Genomic DNA, 20,956 nt, shown 5'->3' on the forward strand with positions numbered 1-20,956 from the left:
CATCATCTTTCCTCTCAGGGAGCTCATATTCTAACAAGTTTAAGGAGCTGCACAGATTAACTATTGAAAAAATAAACTATCAAAGTTAGAGAGATCTAGCAAACGGTCGTACTGAGAAAACTGTGATCTTTTCAGGTATCAATTTTTCCGCTCCATCTACTTTGTTCAGTGTTGGGATTTCACTTATTTTCCTGACAAGGAAATTTGGGAGACATCTACTTTTGGAAAGATGACACCAGTACAATTAGAGAGCTGACAGTGGTCCTATCTTCTTGGACAAAGATGGTAAAAGCAGCTTCTATTCACTGAACATATACTTTGTGTTTGGCATCATGCCAATACGCGTTATATACATTCTCCATTCTAACCTTGGAGCACCCTATAAGGATTTTTTTTTAACCTTAAGAAACTTGGAAAGTGGGGTGCCCAGCTGGCTCAGTGGGTAGAGCATGTGACTCAACCACAGAGGTCATGAGTTTGAGCCCTACACTGAGTGTAGAGATTACTCAAAAATAAAACAATGAAAACATAACATACACAGAGGAAAGTACACATACATGTCTACAGCTCAAAGAATTTTCAAAAACACACCACGTTAACTAGCACCGTATCAAGAAACAACTTTGTTAGGTCCCTGAAAACCTCAGTGGGGATGGGGAGCATGTGTGTTCAACTCTTCTGTTTACAGCTAATAACACAAGATCAGCTTAGAATGGATGAAGTCAGAATTTGAACTTAGGTCTAATCACCACTGTATGAAACTTTTCAGAGTAGTTATACTGTATCATTCATTCATTCATTCAACAAAATTTCTTTAAGTAGTTACTATGTGCCAGGCACTGGGCCAGTCAGCTGCTGGTGATACCACGGTGAGCAAGACAGACAGGTTCCCATCCCCACGGAGCTCACATGCTAACAGAAACAAACAGAACAAACGCAAGGCAGCACATAAATGAAAGTTGCCCCAGATGCTATAAAAACACAAACAGGGTGCTCAATGAGAGCATTAAGGGAGGGAAAATGACCTAGTTTTAGATTGGCCAAGAAAGGTCTCTCTGAGGAGGTGAGATTAAAGCTGAGAGCTCAAGGTTAAAGAAGATAACCAGGCAAAGAACAGTGGACAGATGCCAAGCAGAGGGCACAGCATGTACAAAGGCCCCTGAGGTAGGCTGGCAAACACTGGGCAAACTGGATTCGGTAACTGAAGAATATCAGTGTGGTTAGCACAGTTTTGAAGGGAAAGAGATAGGAGGGGCCAGATAGTACAGTGTCTTGTGACCCAAGATGAAGAGTGGCAGAACGAAATCCAAAGTGCAGTGGGAAGCTATTAAAGTTTGAGGCAGGGAAGTGACGTATTATTTGTGGTTATCTGAAATATTTCTATGAAACATTTCAAACACGAAGAAAGATACAGTGAACACTTATCTACTACCTAGCATTAGCAAATCTAAACATTGTTACAAGACTCAGATTTTATTATAATTAAAACATACATGATACAGCGATGCAGCTAAAGTTAGTGACTGTCTCTCCCTTTGCTTAGTTCTCAATTTGCATTCAGCACAAATTCATCTCCTGACTTCCCTGGTAGCCTCGATCTCTTGTGAAGATCCTCAGACGTACCAGGTTTTCTGCTAAGCCCATTCTCCATACAAGAGCTTCTCCTGTAGCCGGATCCGTGCTGCTCTCACGCGGGCTGTCCCGTCCGGTGCACAGCTGTCAGCCTGGAAGACCCCTTCACTCCACCATCTGTGGGGTTCTCCCTCAATGCTCTTTTGAGCTGGAGCCGCTATTTCCTGCATCAGTATGCCTTCCTCCCTTTTAACTCTTCCCCTTATTCTGGCAAACAATTCCAGTTAACTTTCTTTTTTTCAAGATTTTACTTATTGACTTGAGAGAGAGTACAAGCTGGGGGAACAGCACGGAGAGGGAGAAGCAAGCTCCCTGGGGAGCAGAGAGCCCAACATGGGGCTCAATCCCAGGACCCTGGGATCATGACCTGAGCCGAAGACAGATCTTTTTCCTTTCTGAGAAGGGGACTAATAGACAATTTTGAGGTATTTCATGTCTAAAAAATGTCTTTAGTTTGCTTTAACACTTAAAATTCATGCCTGGGGTTTAGAACTCTAGGTTAGAAATAAGTTTTCCCTTAGAATTCTGAATAGAGTCCTTAATTTCCATCCAGCTTCTAATGTCATTTTGAGAAGGCTGAAGATATTCTGAGTCTTTATTTTTGTGGTCTATTTCTCTTCTCTAGAGGCTCTAGGATTTTTTTTTTTTTTTTTGTCTTCAGTGTTCTGTATACACAATGATCACATTTTATTATCAATGTGTGTTAGTGGGGATCTATTTTCATCTGTTATGCCGGGACATGACTGGCATTTTCCATTTGGAAACAGACCCTTCAATTATGGGACAATTTCTGAATTATTTCATTGATGTTTTTCTCCTCTCTTCTGTTCTCTGCTGATTATGTATCTTGAGCACCAGCTTTGTTAGTTTCCATGTTCATATATAACCATTTTACCCCCAAGACCTAGTCTCCACAAAGCAGCCACGGTAACCTTCAAAAGGCACATGGCATCAATTTGCCTGCTTAAAATTCTCTAACAGCTTCTTCTTTTTTTTTTTTCAGATTTTATTTATTGGACAGAGAGAGAGACACAGTGAGAGAGGGAACACCAGCAGGGGGAGTGGGAGAGGGAGAAGCAGGCTTCCCGCCGAGCAGGGAGCCCAATGCGGGACTCGATCCCAGGCCCCTGGGATCACGACCCGAGCCGAGCCGAAGGCAGATGCTTAATGACTGCGCCACCCAGGCGCCCCCTCTAACAGCTTCCTATCGCACCATGGTTTGGTTCTAATTTTTATTCTCATTTACAAAGTCCTATATAGTCAGGTCCCTGCATACTTCTCTCTGAACGCGTCCCCCTTGCCAGCATAACCACAGTCTGTTAGGGTATACGTACAACTATGAAATTAAGAACATCTTTAACTGCAATTGCTAGGTTCCAGTCAATCATTAGAAGTCTCCATTTAAAGGAAAGCCCAAGGAACAAACACGTGCTGCAAATTCAGTAAATAAGATTTAACTGATAAAATACCTGGTTTCAGTTACTCTATTTTTGGTTCCAATTTTTAGAACTCCGTGTCTGAGGTGCTTCACCTTCCCCTACTTACCCTGTGGGCAGACACTCTTCTAGTCTCTTGTACTGGTAACCAGAGTTAGGGTTGATCTGGCCGCCCGGGGTGCAGGCTGTGGCCTGGATAGTTAGCTGATGACAGGCACATTTGGACCTGAGTAAGACAGAAGGGTATGACGGCTAGACCTGTGAGACTTTCTTTAGAGGCGGGAAGTACTACCAAAGGACAGGGAGAAGTTAGTGAAAATCTTTTTCTCTCATACACGTAAACGAGAAGGGTAAAGACAGTAAGAACATGACAAGAGTGAGGGTAAGATAGAATGAAACCAAGTGGCAACTGAAAGCACGATGGAGGGACACAAAGGAAAAGGGGGAGAATCAGAGAAAGAAACAAACACAGGACACGTGTACCCAGGGTCATGCAGTGGGGGCCACATCAGACCCAAGCCTCCCACAGCTTTCATGAAGGCCTTACAGCAGGAGCTCCAGCTGAAGGAGGACGTAAGTAGGAAATGAATGGAGTTATAAGGCAAAGGAAAGACAAGGATAACAAAGTTGGAGGCAGGGCTAGCAATTACCCTACCAACTCACTTGTCACGGCACCCGTCTTTGCAGTCACAACCGACCAGAAATTCTGGGCCTGTGTTAATGAAAACACCCTTGCCCGGGATTCGTTCCTTACTGTAGGCCACCTGGGGTGGGGGGGTTGTGTCAATCTCATTGACACAGGAGAGGGGAACATCTTCCTTCCCATAAGTGATGTCCAAAATATAGTAAAAAGGTTTATAGGGCTGAAACTTTCGGTCCACAAGAACATATGGATCCAAACAGAACATCTCCAGGAAGAGGAAGTCACAGCCAGTCTCAAAAAGATAGCGTTCGATCTCCTGCATTGTCCGAAGGCAGAGGCCACAGGGTGTCTTATAGATAACATGAAAGCCCATCTTGCGGTTAACTCGGCGGCGGGCCGTCATCCGCCGGAAGTCGTAGAGAAGTGGGACGAGCAGAGGATTCTTGCCCCGGTACTGCGCACTTCTCATAGGTCTGACTCGGGACAGACACGTATAGCTGCACACATGAGGTAAGTAGAAGAGCTTCTCCATGGGGGCGCGGTAGGAGGGCTCTGCTGGGGCCCGCTCCAGCATGCCGTGGAAGGCGGGCGGTGCCACGGGTGCTGGGGGTGCTGGGGGTGCTGCTGGGGCAGAGGCTGTTGAACCTAAAGGTGACCTGCGAAAGACATGCAAGAGATCAGGTAAGGGGGCAACGGGACCTCTCTGCTGCGGAAGGACCCCTGCGGCTGGCTAATGCACTTATCCTTCAAAGAGCTGTGCCCGGGAAGCTACAGAGGACCCAAAGAAGTCATGTTTTTCCTTGCGTTACCACACCTGGACAATGAAGGGCCCTGGTGACTCTTCGCTGACTGAAAACATCTCCACCTCAACAGTATACCTTTTCCTAGCTTTTTTTGCCCGTGAATTACAGAAAAAACAGTCCAGTTTTCTACCAAGGTTTTTCCTCTTTTATGTGTCCTACAGACATCTTGACTAACTCCCGATTCAAGGACAGAGGCAGTAGTAATCTTTCTATTGTACCAAGATGACACCACATTCAATGACAAGTTTTAACAAATGACTTTCTAGTGATTCCATATTTCTAGGCACCTAATTTCTAATTCAATTAATTTTACGCCCTGTTTGTTGGAAATTTCCCAAGTAAAGCTTTCTTTTCGGGGCACCTGGGTGGCTTAGTCGGTTAAATGTTCGACTCCATTTCGGCTCTGGTCATGATTTCAGGATCCTGAGATCAAGCCCCGCATCAGGCTCCTCGCTCAGTGTGGAGTCCACTTGAGATTCTCACTGCCCCTCCCCACAGACAGTACACGCACACTCTCTCTCTCTCTCAAATAAATAAATAAATCTTTAAAAAAAAAAAGCTTTCAAGTCCAAACTCCTCACCATTATAACTTCAAGCACTTTGGAACCAAGGAATGTCCCCATAAGTGACCATTTAGTTTATGCTGCCATCTCCCCACAGAGAGCCTGGGAGTTTCTCACCTGTACGTCTGGTTGCTGCCAAGTTTCCCAGCAGGGACATTTTCACTGAGTGCAGGAGATGTAGGGGAGGAATGACCAGAGCCCACAGATCCTGGCCGGAAGGATGTGCTCTTTTTGGCTACCTGCTTCCGAGATTGGGCAAGCTGACTTTCCAAGCTGCTAAGAGATCAGACATCATACAGTAAAGGATACAGAAAATGCAATGTGAAAGCAACTAGTAAATAAGAAAGAATATCACTCACTCATTGTCACCTGCCTGTGGGGACAGAGGGGGAGCAGGTGGGGCAGGTGGGACAGGGGGCGCAGGGGGGGCAGGAGGGGCTGCAGGCTGTGGGGGCTCCACTGGCTTGAACTGGGTCCCGGTACCGGTCAGATCCTGGGTGTATTGGACCACGGGGCCTTTGCTCCTCACAGCACCTAGAGGAAAAAGAAAATTGACCACTGAAGATGACAACTGTGTCATGTATATTCATGCACACACCTGATCCTCAATTTACATAATGTACGCAAGCAGCAATGGAAACATTCTGAGTAAGTGTTAAAGACTGTTGGTTCTCATTATTTACACCAATGAGTGAAAATACTGGCACTGGCTGGCTTTGACTCAGTAAGGCTTTATCTTCCTTCCTCAAACACGGTTTATGTTAGTAATTAGGTCGTTTTTTAGCAAAAAATTTTAAAAATGCGTTCTTTGATCAACTAACGTTATCAGGAAAAACCAACCAAAAAGTATTCCAGGAACATATAAAAACAAAAGCAGTTTGGGCTTTAAAAAAAATTGACCATGGATAATATACAAAGCAGACAATCTTCACGTGGATAACAGAGGTAACTACTACCACGTTGGCCCCTAACCTAAGCCAGTTGTTTTTAGATTTTTATGGGGTCGTTTAGAATGAAGCAGAGCCACTACATGTGCAGGCAGCACCACAAATCCATCGGTACTACTGGCAACAACTCAGGGCACACATCCTGCTTCCAATGAGTCAGCAGTGTCACCCTGGTGAACAAACGGTAGCTAATGTATTACTCTCCTTTGCTGCTTTGTCTGTTTCTTTCCTCCCTTTTGGTGTCCCCTTCAGGACATACCCATATTTGGACGTGTCCGGAGCTGTCCCCCTTGCTTCTTCTCCAATGCAGAGGCTGAGGAAGTCTTCATGCTGAACATGGGCTCTAGCCGTGTAGAGCCTCGATAGATCCATTCACATCTCTTGTCATCCTAGGGGACGGGGAGGAAGGAGGTTGGAGGGAAATGAATTAAAGGCTAGGATCTATCCTCCCATCTGTGGAGAATATGCTTCCATGTGCCTCCTTGAAGGAAACCTCCCTGATGAATCCCAAATTCCTTATGTATTCACATAAACGTATGTTCCAGGCTCCATGACAGCCATCAGGAAAAAAAATATATATACATACTCCTTCCTTAAGAAATTACGGGAGAGACAGATGTTTATTACATTGAGTATAAGTGGTATGACACGGGTAAGGCCTTAGGAACAAAGGGCTGAGGACAGCTCAAAGGACTGTAACGTTACGAAAGGCATGAATGGGGAGAAGGGGACGGGTACAGAAGATCCAAGAGTTAAACAGGGCCTTGAAAGATCATCAAGGGGTGCCCCAGTGGCTGTCAATTAAGCATCTGCCTTTGGCTCAGGTCATGACCTGAGTCCCAGGATGGAGCCTCGCATCGCATCGGGCTCCCTCTGCTCCTCCCCGACTCCTACTTGCACTCTCTTGCTCTCTCTCTCTAAAATAAATAAATCTTAAAAAAAAAATCATCAAGACCTCTCATTCTTTCATGCCTTCTTTTTGTCTCACTATGCTACCAAATCCCTGACCCTGGACAAATGGAACTGCCTTCTCTGTGCCTACATGCAATGCAGTATTCTGACAGAGAGAGAAAAACAAACCAACAGGCAAATTAACTCATAATTAAATTTAGGGAATTTATTATTATTTTTTAAAGATTTTATGAGAGTGAGTGACCATGTGTGCGCACAAACGGGCTGAGAGTGGAGAGGCAGAGGGAGAGGAAGCAGCAGACCCCTTGCTGAGCAGGGAGCCTGACGTGGGGCTCAATCCCAGGACCCCAAGATCATGACCTGAGTAGAAGGCAGACACTTAACCAACTGAGCCACCCAGGTGCCCCAGGGAATTTATTTTCATAACCATCAGAGAGAAATAAAAACACAAAGTAAAATTTGACCCGAAACAGAACAGATAGGATAAAAAAAGAGGAAAATTATGGAGAACTACAAAATCATCTTCATTACTGCCTCTTATGCTCCCCCATCCCACCCTAACCCTTGCCTCCGAAACTCTGGGGAAGAAACAGTACCAGGAAGAGAATCCTGACTAGGCTGCCGTCCACCTCCTCGACCCGAGACTTCCACCATGTGCCTTCCCACTCAGTCTTGATAAGCTGGCCACTCTTGAGCAGCACCATGGGGCGGTTGGGGTAAGCCGTGATATACTCTTCTATGAAGTCCCGGCAGGAGACGTCCTCTATGTCCTCCCAAGTCTTCTTCACTGTCCCAAGGAAGAAGGGGGGCTGAGAGAGGGCAAGCGGAGCAGGTCTTTTTTTCTTTTTTAAGTAATCTCTATGCCCAATGTGGGGCTTGAACTCATGACCCCAAGATCAAGAGCTGCATACTCTACCAACTTTGCGAGCCAGGCGCCCCAGGGCATGTCTTGATAGGAAAAAATAAATGGTTGGCAAGGAGATGTTGGGCATTTTTCAAGGAGGGAGAGAAAAAATACATGAAGAAAACAAAACCTCAGAAGCAAAACCAAGGCTACCTAAAAGTACTGAACCTAGTGTGTAAATGCACACACAGATCAAGTAAAGAAATACTAACTAAGCAATATGCAAATACAGGTGAGTCCCTTATTTCATAAAAATGGATGTTTTGTTTAGGAAAATTCAAGTGAAAATTCTTGCTAACTTGATATAAATCGAGAGATAAATAAAAAAGATCAGGTGGCATCACGAAACTGATAAAAAAAATTTTGTCCTTCCTTCTCATTCTCTATCAGATTACTTCTCAGGGACCCTGAATGTATTTACTGCCATGTTATGTGGAAAGGGAGCAGTGTTAGTTAACTCTTTTGTAATTAAAAACAACTGCTTTGTAGGAGTCTGTTCTCAAGCCAGAGACACAAGTATAGAAGACACTGTGAAGCCTCCATTTAATTCAGCTTCTGCAGAGAGCACCATGCAGACTACAGATTTACAAAACGTGAGATGAAGGATAAGACTAGGAAAGAAGTAACATCTTCTTAAGCCTAAATCACTCAGAACTGAAATCAAAACACAGCTACAGTAAGAGAGTCCCCCCAAGGTCAGTGATGATCTCCTAGTGTCCCACTCTTTGACTACAAAGATCCAGCACTAGAGATAAGCAAATAGAACTGTATCTTCCAAAAACTGTATCTTCCAAAAGACATTAACCAAACTTACGCTCTTTGAGATGGAAGCACCACAAATATCATGGCCGGCTGACATGCCTGGCTCCCTCCCTTTCTTTTCTTTTAATATCAGGGCTTTTCAACGGATTATCTTAAGAAGAAATACAAGGTAGAAGAGGAAATGGATAAAACTCAGGAAGGAAGGAGTGACACTCACGTGGCCGACAAATGGGATAGAGTTCAGACTGTGTAACGTAGGAAGCGTAGCCATCATCAAAGAAAATGAGAAACCTGTAAGGAAAGAGTGATGGCAGAAAGATCAGGGGTTATGTTAACATGACCCACAGAATTATCATAGCTTCCACTCATGATCACAAATAGGACACTCCTGGGAAAATGTTCCAGTCTACTACTTCCTTCCTATTACTCTCCCTTCTAAGAGTTAGGATTCTCCCTCAATCTAAGCAACTTACCTCCGCTTTTCCAAAGGCTATTTATTCTTGTTTCACTATCAGACTCCTATTTTGCTAAAACCATTTAGTTTCACCTTCCTTCTATTCCCCTAACCATTAAACAATTTTGACGACTCTCCTCCTAGTTTTCCTCCAAGTTTTCTCCTTGAGAACAAAAGAAAAAAAGGAGGAAGAATCACTCACACGACCCCTGTAGCAAAAAAAAGAGCAAGGGTTTCTGGTCACTGGGGCCTAAACACAAAAGCTAATTGTGAGATCTGGACTATGGTCTGATTAGGGCAGGTGCTTTGCTACTGGCCTCTACTCTCTTTACAATCCTCTGTCCAGGTACCTGAGCTTGTTTTTGACGTTTGGTGTCTCGGCTACAATGCCAGCATAGAGCCAGACCTGATTCCCATCCTTGTATTTGGCCACCACTCGACTGCCCACAAACAGCTTGTCAGCAGGAGGGTGGTAATCATAGGCAATATGGTTCCCCGACAGGAGACTCTTTCCTTTGTTGTCGAATTTCACCTTGTACTTCTTTCCTGGTCCTGAATAAAAGGAAAAGATGAACAAAATTTATAAAACCACCAGTTTCTGTGTAAATCCTGACTGTTACATGAGGACAAAAGGCAAGGCTGTGGGGAGAAGAAATGATCAGCAATGGAGACCTGCAGGTTGCCCTTCCTTAGCTCTTCTAGCTTGAACATACCAACCGTCTGGATGGCAATAAGGGTGCCTTTGTGCCATGTCTTAGTTCTCTTCTTGCCCAGGATGCGCATGCTGACTATCAGGTCACCATCCTTGCTCAGTTCTCCAGACATCTGACTCAAGGTTCCTACGAAAGAAAGCAAAGTCGTTCTAAAGAGATATGGCATAGATCGGGAGAGTGAATGGGAAACTAAGGATGGTATAATACAGTAATTGGGGAAAATGGGGCAATCATTGATCCACTTCTGCTCCTCTCTTGGGCAGACAAAAAACACAGCTGACTCAATTATTTATGCTAATAGGAAATACATAACTGAAATTCACACATAATTCAAGACCATCTCACTTTAAGTATTTCCAACTCCGAATTAACAATATTAATTACACTCATTAAGTATGAAGTAGTATTTATAAAACATTTTCGTGTTGATCTGTTAACAACCCTACAGGACAAAGTTTCCCTCGGACCTCTTTATAAAAGTTTGAGTTGCAGGATGGCTGGGAGGCTCAGTCAGTTAAGCACCTGCCTTCAGCTCAGGTCATGATCCCAGGGTCCTGGGATTGAGTCCTGCATCAGGCTCCTTGTTCAGAGGGCCACCTGCTTCTCCCTCTGCCCGCCATTCCCCCTGCTTGTGCTTTCTCTCTCTCTTTCTCTTTCTGGCAAATAAATAAGTAAAATCTTAAAAGAAAAAAAAAGTTTCAGTTGTTCTCTTCTAAACTCCATCAACAAGTAGTCATGAGCACAGAGCTAAAAAGGTATTTGGATAAAGCCACCACACACTGGAAAATCAGCAGACAAAAGGCTTAAGCAGACAAGGAAAACCGTGATGTTTAAAAGAACCCAACAGAGGTGGAAGAAGATTCTGAGATGCTAAAACAAAGCCGTTTACCCATGAAATCTCTGTAGGAATTCACCTCCCATCCCTGCCCCCATCCTCTATACCAAGGTACCTCCAGACCCTAACCTTTATGTAGATCCTGGGAACTGCTCTTCTTGTTGACAGCATCCATGAACTTCTGGACATCCTGAGCTGACTTTCTTAAGGCAGCCATAGCTTCACGGAGCTACAAGAAAGGTGATGAGGGAAACAAGTTTTAAAATAGCATGGGTTAGACTTGAGAATAAGAACTTGTCTTTCAAAAAACAAAACAGAATGAGTTATGGTTGGGAAGGTATGGTTACTTTATCAGGCAAAACTGCCCTTTCTTATAAATCTGGTTCAGAAATCAGCTTTAGGGAACATTCCTTGATTAATCTCACCTAGCCGATCGCTGCCAAATTCTACATTCATACAGCACTTAGTGCATACATCTCTAAGTAACCTCTGCTGCATCCTTAGAACACCTATTAGAGGCCTGGAACCCACAGGGCTAATTATAGAGTGGATGATTATGTTGATGGCTGAAGTGACAGAATGGTCAGGCCAGAAGTTTCTCCCATCTTCATATTCTTACCTCTCACCTTTACCTTCCCTGTCCCAACTCACCTTCTGGTCTTTGGGAGTTCTGCTCCCAGCATCACCTATGGATGAGAAAAGCTTTGATGAATGTAAGAGACTTACACATAAGAAATTCCAAAAAACCAATAACTAAGCAACTTTTTATTTTCATTGAGGGATTTTATTTGCATGTATTATATATAACTAAGCTACTTAAAAACATTACCATGGAACTATTACTAATAACTACTGGCAACCACATAAAAATATATATGTAAAAGTACTAAATGGTACAGAAAGATACACAGAAAACAGATGACAGTGCTTACCTGAGGATAAAGTACGGTGACAGGTGGTAGTCTATAGGATTTGGGTTTTTTACTGTATATTTAAATTTTTTTTAAAAGATTTTATTTATTTGAGAGAGAGAGAGAGAATGAGAGAGCATGAACAGAGGGTGGGTGGGGCGAGGGGCAGAGAGAGAGGGAGAAGAAGACTCCACACTGAGCATGGAGCCTAACACAGGACTCGATCCCAGGACCCCAGGATCATGACCTGAGCCACAGGCAGACACTTGAAAGACTGAGCCACCCAGGCGCCCTTGTATATTTAAATTTTTATAACAACAATTTGCTTATGGATTATTTGAATGATTTGAAAAATGAAATGTGGTCAATGAAGCAAAAATGTTTATTCTTGAGTAGCGCTGTCCAACAGAACTTCTTGCTGTGATAATATGCTCGTCAACACTTGTTACTGTCTCTTTTTGAATACAGCCATCCTAATTAATACAAAGGGGTTCTGACTGACATTTCCTTAATGACTAATGATGTCAAGCATCTTTCCATATACTTAGTGGTCATTTACACATCTTATTTGAAAAAATAACTATTCAAATATATTGCCCATTTTTAAACTGGGTTGTCTTTTTATCCTTGAGTTGCAACAGTTCTTTATATATTCTGGAAAATACTAGACCCTTCACATTTCAATGATTTAAATAGCTACAGCTAGATAGTGGTTAACTACTGTATTGGACAATGCAGTTTTAGAGATTTATAACACCTATTTAAAAATGGAGGGTTGCCTGGGTGGCTCAGTCAGTTAAGCGTCTGCCTTCAGCTCAGGTCATGATCCTGGGGTCCTGCGATCAAGCCCCACATTGGGCTCCTTGCTCAGTGGGGACCTTCTACTCCCTCTTCTTCTGCCCCTCCCCCTGCTCTTGCTCACTCTCTCTCTCCCCCCCCCTCGAATAAATAAGTCTTAAAAAAAATGGAAAGCAATGGTGGTAATCATTTCACAATATATATGATATATATGGATATATATCAAATCACTGTTTTCACACCTTAAGCCAATACAATGTTGTACGTCAATTATATCTCAATAAAACCGGGAGAAAAAGGCAGCAAAAAAAACCAAAAAACCAAAAATGGAGAGGAACCTGTGTGGCTCAGTGGTTAAGCGTCTGCCTTTGGCTCAGGACATGATCCCAGGGCCCTGGGATCGAGCCCCACGTCAGGCCCCCTGCTCAGCGGGGAGCCTGCTTTTCCCTCACCTCCCTGCTCATGCTCTCTCTTGCTATCTCTGTTGCTCTTTCTCTCTCTCTCTCTCAAATAAAATCTTAAAAAAAAAAAGAAAAAGGAAAGCAATGTACATGTCCTAAAAAAAAAGTCCATTTAATAAAATAGTTAAATAAACTGTAGTATCTCCAAATGAGGTTCCTAAAGAATCTTTAGTAACATGAGACTGCTAACAACACATTAAGTTTCAGAAGTTAGGATACATAGTAATTTATTTGACACGAACCAAACCTTAGAGAGAATAGAGACACACCCCTATGCATACACACACGTTCCTCAAAGAGCTGTGAATATAGTATACGACTAAATACCTGTTATCTTAGACCTCTACAACTATAAAAGTGCATTTTAAAAGTAAAAATATTCATTTGATAAAAAAATTCAAACATTATAAGAGGACACACAGTAAAACATCAATCTTCCTCAGACTCCTGCTTCTAGTTACTCTCCTCAGAAGCAACCAATGTATCAGTTTCTCTTGCAGCCAAAGATTCTGTAAACGTGCATATGTACTTTTCCCCCTCTGCATCCTTTTACTCATATTCAACATGCAGTTTTTATGTTGCTTTTTATCCCCACACTTCAAATACCTAGGGAAAATATTCCCTCTCAGTAATCTATAAATCTGACTCTTTTCCCCCCAATTTTTTACTGTGGTAAAATACTCGTAACATAAAATATATGACCTTAAACCATTGTTAAGCGTACAGTTCAGTAGTATTAAGTACACTGATACCATTGTGCAACCATCAACTTTACTGAAAAATGTTAAGGACTAAATAAATTGTGTTTGTGTAGAAAAATTAAATAGTATGAAATGATCAGCTATCCCTAAATTGATCTTTTAATATTGTCAATAGTTTTTTTTGGCAGGGGGAGCAGGTGAGTGGGGAACATGACAAGCTGATTCTCAAATATATATAAAAGCATGACAGGTAAAAAGAACCAAGACATCCATAAAGAAGAAAACCAAAGGTTACCGGAACTAACAGATGGAAAACTTACAAAGCCCGGTTACACACAATATAGAATTTATGTAAGAAAAAACGACAGAGCAATCAAACAGAATAGAAAGTCCAGAAATAAACCCACAAATATATGAAAATAATTTATGACAAGCAAACAATGTAAATCAGTAAGAAGGGACTCATTTCAGTAAGTGGCACTGGAACATTAATAACCATATGAAAAAAATTCAGATCTTTACCTCAAATACTACACAAAAAATAAATTTCAGTTGGATTAAAGGCAAAGCTATGAAACTTTCAAAGGCAACATAAAAGATCTTTATAATAAAGTCCCAGCGCAGAAAGGCTATAAAAACCGATTATCATAAAAGAAAATGCTAAAATTATAACTTCTATTAATCAACAAATAACATAAAAAGTAAATATCAATCAGAACCTGGAAATGATGTTTGCAACTCATAACTACAAAGCATTAGTATTTGTGACATATAAAGACTTCCTATGAATCAAGAAAAAGACAAACGATCATTGAACAAAAAGCAAGAACAGACATTTCAAAGAAAAACTAAAGGGGTGCCTGGGTGGCTCAGTCGGTTAAGAGCCTGCCTTTGGCTCAGGTTGTGATCCTGGGGTCCTGGAATTGAGCCCCACGTCGGGCTCCCTGCTTAGCAGGGAGACTGCTTCTCCCTCTCACTCTGTCTGCTGCTCCCCCTCCTTATGCTCTAATATATAAATAAAATCTTTTAAAAATAAAATTAAATTAAAAAACCACAATACCAAGTGTTGTCAAGGATGTGGAGCACAGGACACACTCATCCACTGGTAGTTACAAATATAAATTGGTACAACCACTTTGGAAAGCTGTCTGTTACTTATCCAGTAATGTTAGAATTCCCATACCCTAAGAACTAGCAACTCCAGTCTTACAGCATATACATCCTAAAAACTTAGTAAGACTGCCAAAAGAGAAAGATTCTTGCACACCATAAGAGACTCTTAATGACAGAGAATAAACTGAGGGTTGATGGAGGGAGGTGGGAGGGGGATGGGCCAGATGGGTGATGGGTATTAAAGAGGGCACTCGTGATGAGCACTGGGTGTTTTAAGTGATGAAGCACTGATTTCTACTCCAGAAGTCAACAGTGCACTGTTTGTTAACTAAAAAAATTTAAATTAAAAAATTATAAATAAAGAGAAAGTGGATTAGGAGTCATGTATAAGAATATTTAGAGTATTATTTGAACTGAAAACAAATGAAATGGCAACTGACAGGAGAAGAGATAGAGTGTGTCATATTCACAAGATGGAACAGTATACTGTAGTATTTACTGAACTAAGCATTGCAACATCAGCATGATGTTAAAGAAATGACTGAAAAATGCATATACTAAGATTCCATTTATACAGTTGAAAAATAGGCACAACTATGGCACTTCTGATAATAGTGATATGAAAAGGATGATTCCCTTAACCAGAAAACAAGTATAAAACTAGAAAGAATTGTGAAAAACAATCAACTCAGGCCACTGGAAATTGACCAAAGACAAACAACAAATTGAGAAGTATTTGTTCTTGAAAAACGGCTAAAATTCTGGCAAGGAAGGTGAAATCTGTGGAGCTCTTGCCTGGGGCAGGTCCCATCCCTACTCCCTCTCTAGTTGGGTGAGCGGAAACTACAGCCCGACCACTGAGGCGCTAGCCATGACGAGGAGCAGCCGTCAGTCTGAGGCTGCAGTTCTTGTTTAGTGTGAGCAGCAAACCGGTCAGATCCTGGAAATGAGAGCCACAGACAGGCCTAAATAAATTCTCCAGACATTCCTGAGTGACTGCTAAACTATGCCCACGCAGGGAAGACCCAGGAGAGTCAATGGAGACTTGAGAACTAGAAGCAACTCTGAACGCATTCTCCACACCTCTGTAAAACTCACTGGCTTGGGGCACCTGCGTGGCGCAGTCTGTTGAGCGTCTGACGCTTGACTTTGACTCAGGTCAAGATCTCGGGGTCATGGGACCAAGCCCCATGTTGGGCTCTATGTTCACTGCGGAGTCTGCTGAGGTCTCTCTCTCCTCTTCCTTTGCCCCCCACCCTCCCGGCACTCTCTCTAAAATAAATAAATCAATCTTTAAAAAAAACACCACAGAACTTACTGGCTAAACTATGCAAAAATAAGGGGGGAACTGTTAGGAGCCAAGCCATATATATATATGACTATATATACATACATATATATGTGTGTGTGTGTATATGTATACATACATGTATATATACAAACATATACGAATCTGTGGGTGACTGCTAAACTACGCACATACAGAAAAGATCCAAGAAACCCAAAAGAGACAAGAGAACTAAACACAAGTCTGAATGCATTCTCTATACTTCTGTATAACTCAATGGCTGAACTATTTTAAAAAAGGGGGCAACTGTTAGGAGCCAAGCTAATATATAGTTTAAATTTAAAAACCAAGCAGAGACATCAGCTGCACACTAAAGGGAAGACAGAGTTGGCAGTATAAGAAAAATTACTTAAAAAAGAAAGAATGAAAAAGAAAACAGAGTGGTGCCTGGGTGGCTCAGTTGGTTAAGCGTCTGACTCTTGATTTCGGCTTAGGTCATGATCGCAGGGTCATGAGATTGAGTCCCGCATCAGGCTCCGTGCTGGGCATGAAGCCTGCCTAAGATTCTCTCTCTCAGGGCACCTGGGTGGCTCAGTCGTTAAGCGTCTGCCTTCGGCTCAGGTCATAATCCCGGGGTGGTAGGATCGAGCCCCGCACTGGGCTCCCTGCTTGGCGAGAAGCCTACTTTTCCCTCTCACACTCCCCTTGCTTGTGTTCCCTCTCTCGCTGTCTCTGTCAAATAATTAAATAATATCTTAAAAAAAAAAAAAAAGAAAAAAAAGATTCTCTCTCTCCCTCTGCCTTTCCCCCTCCCACCCGAGAAAGAAAACAGCAACTCTAAATTAAAATTCAGAGTTGCTACATTATCGAAAATGTCCACCTTCCAACAACAAAATATGATGAAATGTTCAAAGAAACAGGAAAGTGCAGCCTATACTCAGGGAAAAAACTGTGGCAACAGAAACTGACTTGCTGCCTGAGCCTAGATACTGGATTTATAAATATGCTCAAAGAGCTAAAAGAAACTACAAAGACTAAAAAAAAGAAAAATATGCTAATACTTAGTAAACAAAAGACCTGACTACAAAAAGAAGCAAATGGACATTCTGGAGTTGCAATTACAAAAACTGCAAAGAAACATTCATTAGAGAAGCTAAAAAAGCAAATTTAAAATGACAGAATAAGTAAACTAGAATATAGATTCCTATATAGAGAAACGCAAAGAGAAGACTGAAGAAAAATGAACAGAGCTTCAGAGACTTATGGGACAATGTGAGGCATTCTACCATATTGGTAACAGGGATCTCAGAGGGCAAGGGGAGAGAGAATGACTGGGGCACCTGGCTGGCTCACTTGGTAGAGTGTGCAACTTGATCTCAGGGTCGTTAAGTTTGAGCCCCACAATGGGTGTAGGGATTACTTAAAAATAAAATCTTAAAAAAATACATTGAAAAAAATACATATATTAAAAAAAAAGAAAGAAATAATGACTGAAACACTTCTAAATTTGATGAAAAACTTGAATCTACAGTCCAAATTCAATAAATCTCAAGTAGGACAAATACAGAGAGAATTACACCTAGACACATCGTAGTCAAACTACTAAAATCGAAAGAGAAAATCTTAAAAGCAGTAAGACAAAAATGACTCACAACCAGGATACAAACAACAATTTCATCTGACTTTCCAGCAGAAATAATGGAGACCAGAAGACACTGGGATGGCGTATCTAAAGTGCCAAAAGAATTCTATATCCCACAGGGCGCCTGGGGGGCTCAGTCAACTGGGCATCTGCCTTCGGCTCAGGTCATGATCCCAGGGTCCTGGGATCAAGCCCCACATTGGGCTCCTTGCTCAGTAGGGAGGCTGCTTCTCTGTCTCCCTCTGCCTGCCGCTCCCCCTGCTTGTGTACGAAGGCAGAGAATTCACTTTTAGCAGAACTACAAGAAATATTAAAGGAAATCTTTCCGGCTGGAAAAAGATGACACTAGATGGTAACTCAGATCCATAGGAAGGAATAAAAAGCAACGGAAGTGTAAACATCTGGGTAAATATATATATTTCTCTTTTCTTCCCCTAAGTTCTTTAAAAATAAGATTGGTCCTTGCAATAATTATAACACTAAAGTGTTGGCTTTAAACATATGTAGATGCAATATATTTGACAACAGTATCACCCAAGGAGAGAGTGAAAATGGAGCTATCCTGGGCAAAGTTGCTGTATTTTACCAGAATTAAGTCAGTATTAACTTGTAGTAGATAATGATCAGATAAGTATCAAACACTTTTTAAAAAGCTAAAAAAAAAATCAGAGGAATTAAAATGATTTACTGATATATTTGTCTGACATGAAGAAGGCAGTAAAAAAAACAAATATAAAAAATACGGGGGGAAAAGAGCAAAACGATTGATATAAATCCACCCATACGGATTCATATGAACTATGAATGTACTCAACACTATTTAAAGGCCAGAAACTGTGAGACTGGATTTAAAAAAACTATAAGATCTAACTATATATTGTCTGTAAGAGATACACTAAATTTAAAGAAATAGATTTTAATTTAAGTAAAAGGACAGAAAAAGACACAACATGCAAATGGTAATCATAATAAAAATGGAAATGCTATATTAATATCCGATACAATGGACTTTAAGAAAAGGGATATCACTTGACACAGAGATATCTTTTAATAATAAAAAATCAACTATAAATGTATACATAATAGACCCCCAAATGGAGGAAGCAAAAATTGAAGTAAATTGAAAGGACAAACAATTCAACAACTTTAGTTCAAGATTTCAAAACTCCTTTCCAAGTAACTGTTAAAACAACTACACAGAAAATTAATAAGGACACGAACTTGAACAGCACTATTGGCCAGCTTAACCTAACCGACATTTATAAAATACTCCATCCAACAGCAGCAGAATACAAATTCTTTTCAAGCACACATGGATCATTCTCCAGGACAGATAATATTTTAGGCCATTAAAAAAAATCTAAATAAATTTAAGAGGATTAAAATAATATGAAGTATATTTTCTGACCACAATGAAATTAAGTAAAAAACTCACAACACAAAGAAATCTAGGAAATTCCCAAATATTTGAAATAATCAATTGGTCGAAGAAAAATCACAAAGGAAATTAAAAATTATGAGTTAAATGAAAATACAACACACAGGGGCGCCTGGGTGGCGCAGGCGTTAAACGTCTGCCTTTGGCTCAGGGTGTGATCCCAGTGGATCGAGCCCCACATGGGGCTCTTCCGCTGGGAGCCTGCTTCTTCCTCTCCCACTCCCCCTGCTTGTGTTCCCTCTCTCGCTGGCTGTCTCTCTTTGTCAAATAAATAAATAAAATCTTAAAAAAAAAAAAAGAAAGAAAATACAACACACAAAAATTTAGGAGATGCAGTAAAGCAACATTTAAAGGGAAATTTATACCTTTAAGTATTAACGTTAGCAAGAAAAAAAGATGTAAAGTCAAGTCAATAATCTGTTTTAATTTTAAGAAACTAGAAAAAGAAGAACAAATCAAACCCAAGTACATGGAAGGAATAAAGATCAGAGTAGAAATCAGTGTAATAGAAAACAGGAAAACAGTAGAGAAAAATAAATTGATGAACCCAAAAACTGGTTGCTTGGAAAAAAGCATAAAAAATGACAATCCATTAGCCAGATTAACCAAGCAAAAAAAAAGAGGAGATCCAAATAACCAATATCAGGAATGAAAGAAGGGACATTATTACAGAACATACAGAAATTCAAAAGAATCATAAGGGAATACTATGAACTTTATGGCAATAATTTAGACAACTTACATGAAATGGAAAAATTTCTAGAAAGATACAAATTAATGAAAGGGACCTGAGAAGGAATAGAAAATCCAAATGGACATTATCAGGTAAAGAAAAGTAATTAGTAATTAAAAACCTTCCCACAGGGGCGCCTGGGTGGCACAGCGGTTAAGCGTCTGCCTTCGGCTCAGGGCGTGATCCCTGTGTTGTGGGATCGAGCCCCATATCAGGCTCCTCTGCTGTGAGCCTGCTTCTTCCTCTCCCACTCCCCCTGCTTGTGTTCCCTCTCTCGCTGGCTGTCTCTATCTCTGTCGAATAAATAAATAAAATCTTTAAAAAAAAAACAAAAAAAAAACCTTCCCACAATAAATTCAATGTGGTATTCTGTAATGGAAAAAGCCCAGAAATCAAAAGTGTAGAGATTAGGTGAAAGTAATGCACCCATGTTTGCGTCTTACTTTTGACCAACGTACCATGGTAACATAAAATACTAACGTTAGAAGAAACTGAGGAAAAGTATGCAAGAACTCTCTATTATCTTTGCAATTTATAAAAAAATATAAAACTATTCCAAACTAATAAGCTTATTTAAAAAAAAACAAACCTATCCACAAAGAAAAATCCAGGTCAAGATGGCCTCCCTGCTGAATTTATCAAACATTTAAGGAAGAGATAATTCTGTTTCATACAAATTCAGAGGAGGGAACATTTACCAATTCATTTTTATAAAGCCCATAATACCCTAACACCAAAGCCAAAAACACATATTACAATAAAACTACAACAGCTCTCATGAACACAGGTGCAAAAGTTCTTAACAAAATATTAGCAAATCTAATACAGAAACATATAAAAAGGATTATACACTAAGACAACAAGGCAAGGGTAGGGTGGGGGGTTATCCCAGGAATACAAAGTTTGTTTAACATCCAGAAAATCATTATTGTAATACTCCTTATTAATAAGAAAAAGGACAAAACCTCTATGATTATCTGAGAATGATACAGAAAAAGTAACTGGCAAAATCTAAAATCCAATCGAGCCATGATAAAAACTCTCAGCAAACTAGGAATAGAAGCAACTTCCTTCTACCTGACAAAGGATATCTACAAAAACCCTACAGCTCACGTTACAATTAATGCCTAAAGACGAAATGCTTTCCCCCTAAGATAAAGAGCAAGGAAAAGATGTCTGCTCTCAAGTCTTTCATTCAACATTGTACTGGAGGTTCTAGAGAGTACAATAAGGCAAGAAGAAGAAATAAAAGACATCTATATTAGAA

General features: G+C 40.9%; 1 protein-coding gene across 4 annotated transcripts in view; it reads right to left on the reverse strand.

Moving 5' to 3' along the window:
• The window catches only part of SETDB1 (SET domain bifurcated histone lysine methyltransferase 1), a 30,564-nt gene that overhangs the window by 4,999 nt on the left and 4,609 nt on the right, over positions 1–20,956 (reverse strand). For 3 of the 4 annotated variants that reach the window (XM_040626783.1, XM_040626781.1, XM_040626782.1), the window contains exons 4-14: positions 11,256–11,290; positions 10,734–10,833; positions 9,770–9,895; positions 9,407–9,608; positions 8,820–8,893; positions 7,533–7,723; positions 6,284–6,413; positions 5,437–5,611; positions 5,195–5,353; positions 3,732–4,367; positions 3,178–3,294 (exon numbers count right to left, since the gene is read on the reverse strand). In XM_040626783.1, the coding sequence (XP_040482717.1) occupies positions 3,178–3,294; positions 3,732–4,367; positions 5,195–5,353; positions 5,437–5,611; positions 6,284–6,413; positions 7,533–7,723; positions 8,820–8,893; positions 9,407–9,608; positions 9,770–9,895; positions 10,734–10,833; positions 11,256–11,290 (1,945 nt within the window). The remainder of the gene's footprint in view (positions 1–3,177; positions 3,295–3,731; positions 4,368–5,194; positions 5,354–5,436; positions 5,612–6,283; positions 6,414–7,532; positions 7,724–8,819; positions 8,894–9,406; positions 9,609–9,769; positions 9,896–10,733; positions 10,834–11,255; positions 11,291–20,956) is intronic. The other variant, XM_040626784.1, reaches the window with a different exon arrangement.

The sequence above is a fragment of the Ursus maritimus genome, unplaced genomic scaffold (genome assembly GCF_017311325.1).
Source record: "Ursus maritimus isolate PB19 unplaced genomic scaffold, ASM1731132v1 scaffold_12, whole genome shotgun sequence".
Lineage (NCBI taxonomy): Eukaryota > Metazoa > Chordata > Mammalia > Carnivora > Ursidae > Ursus > Ursus maritimus.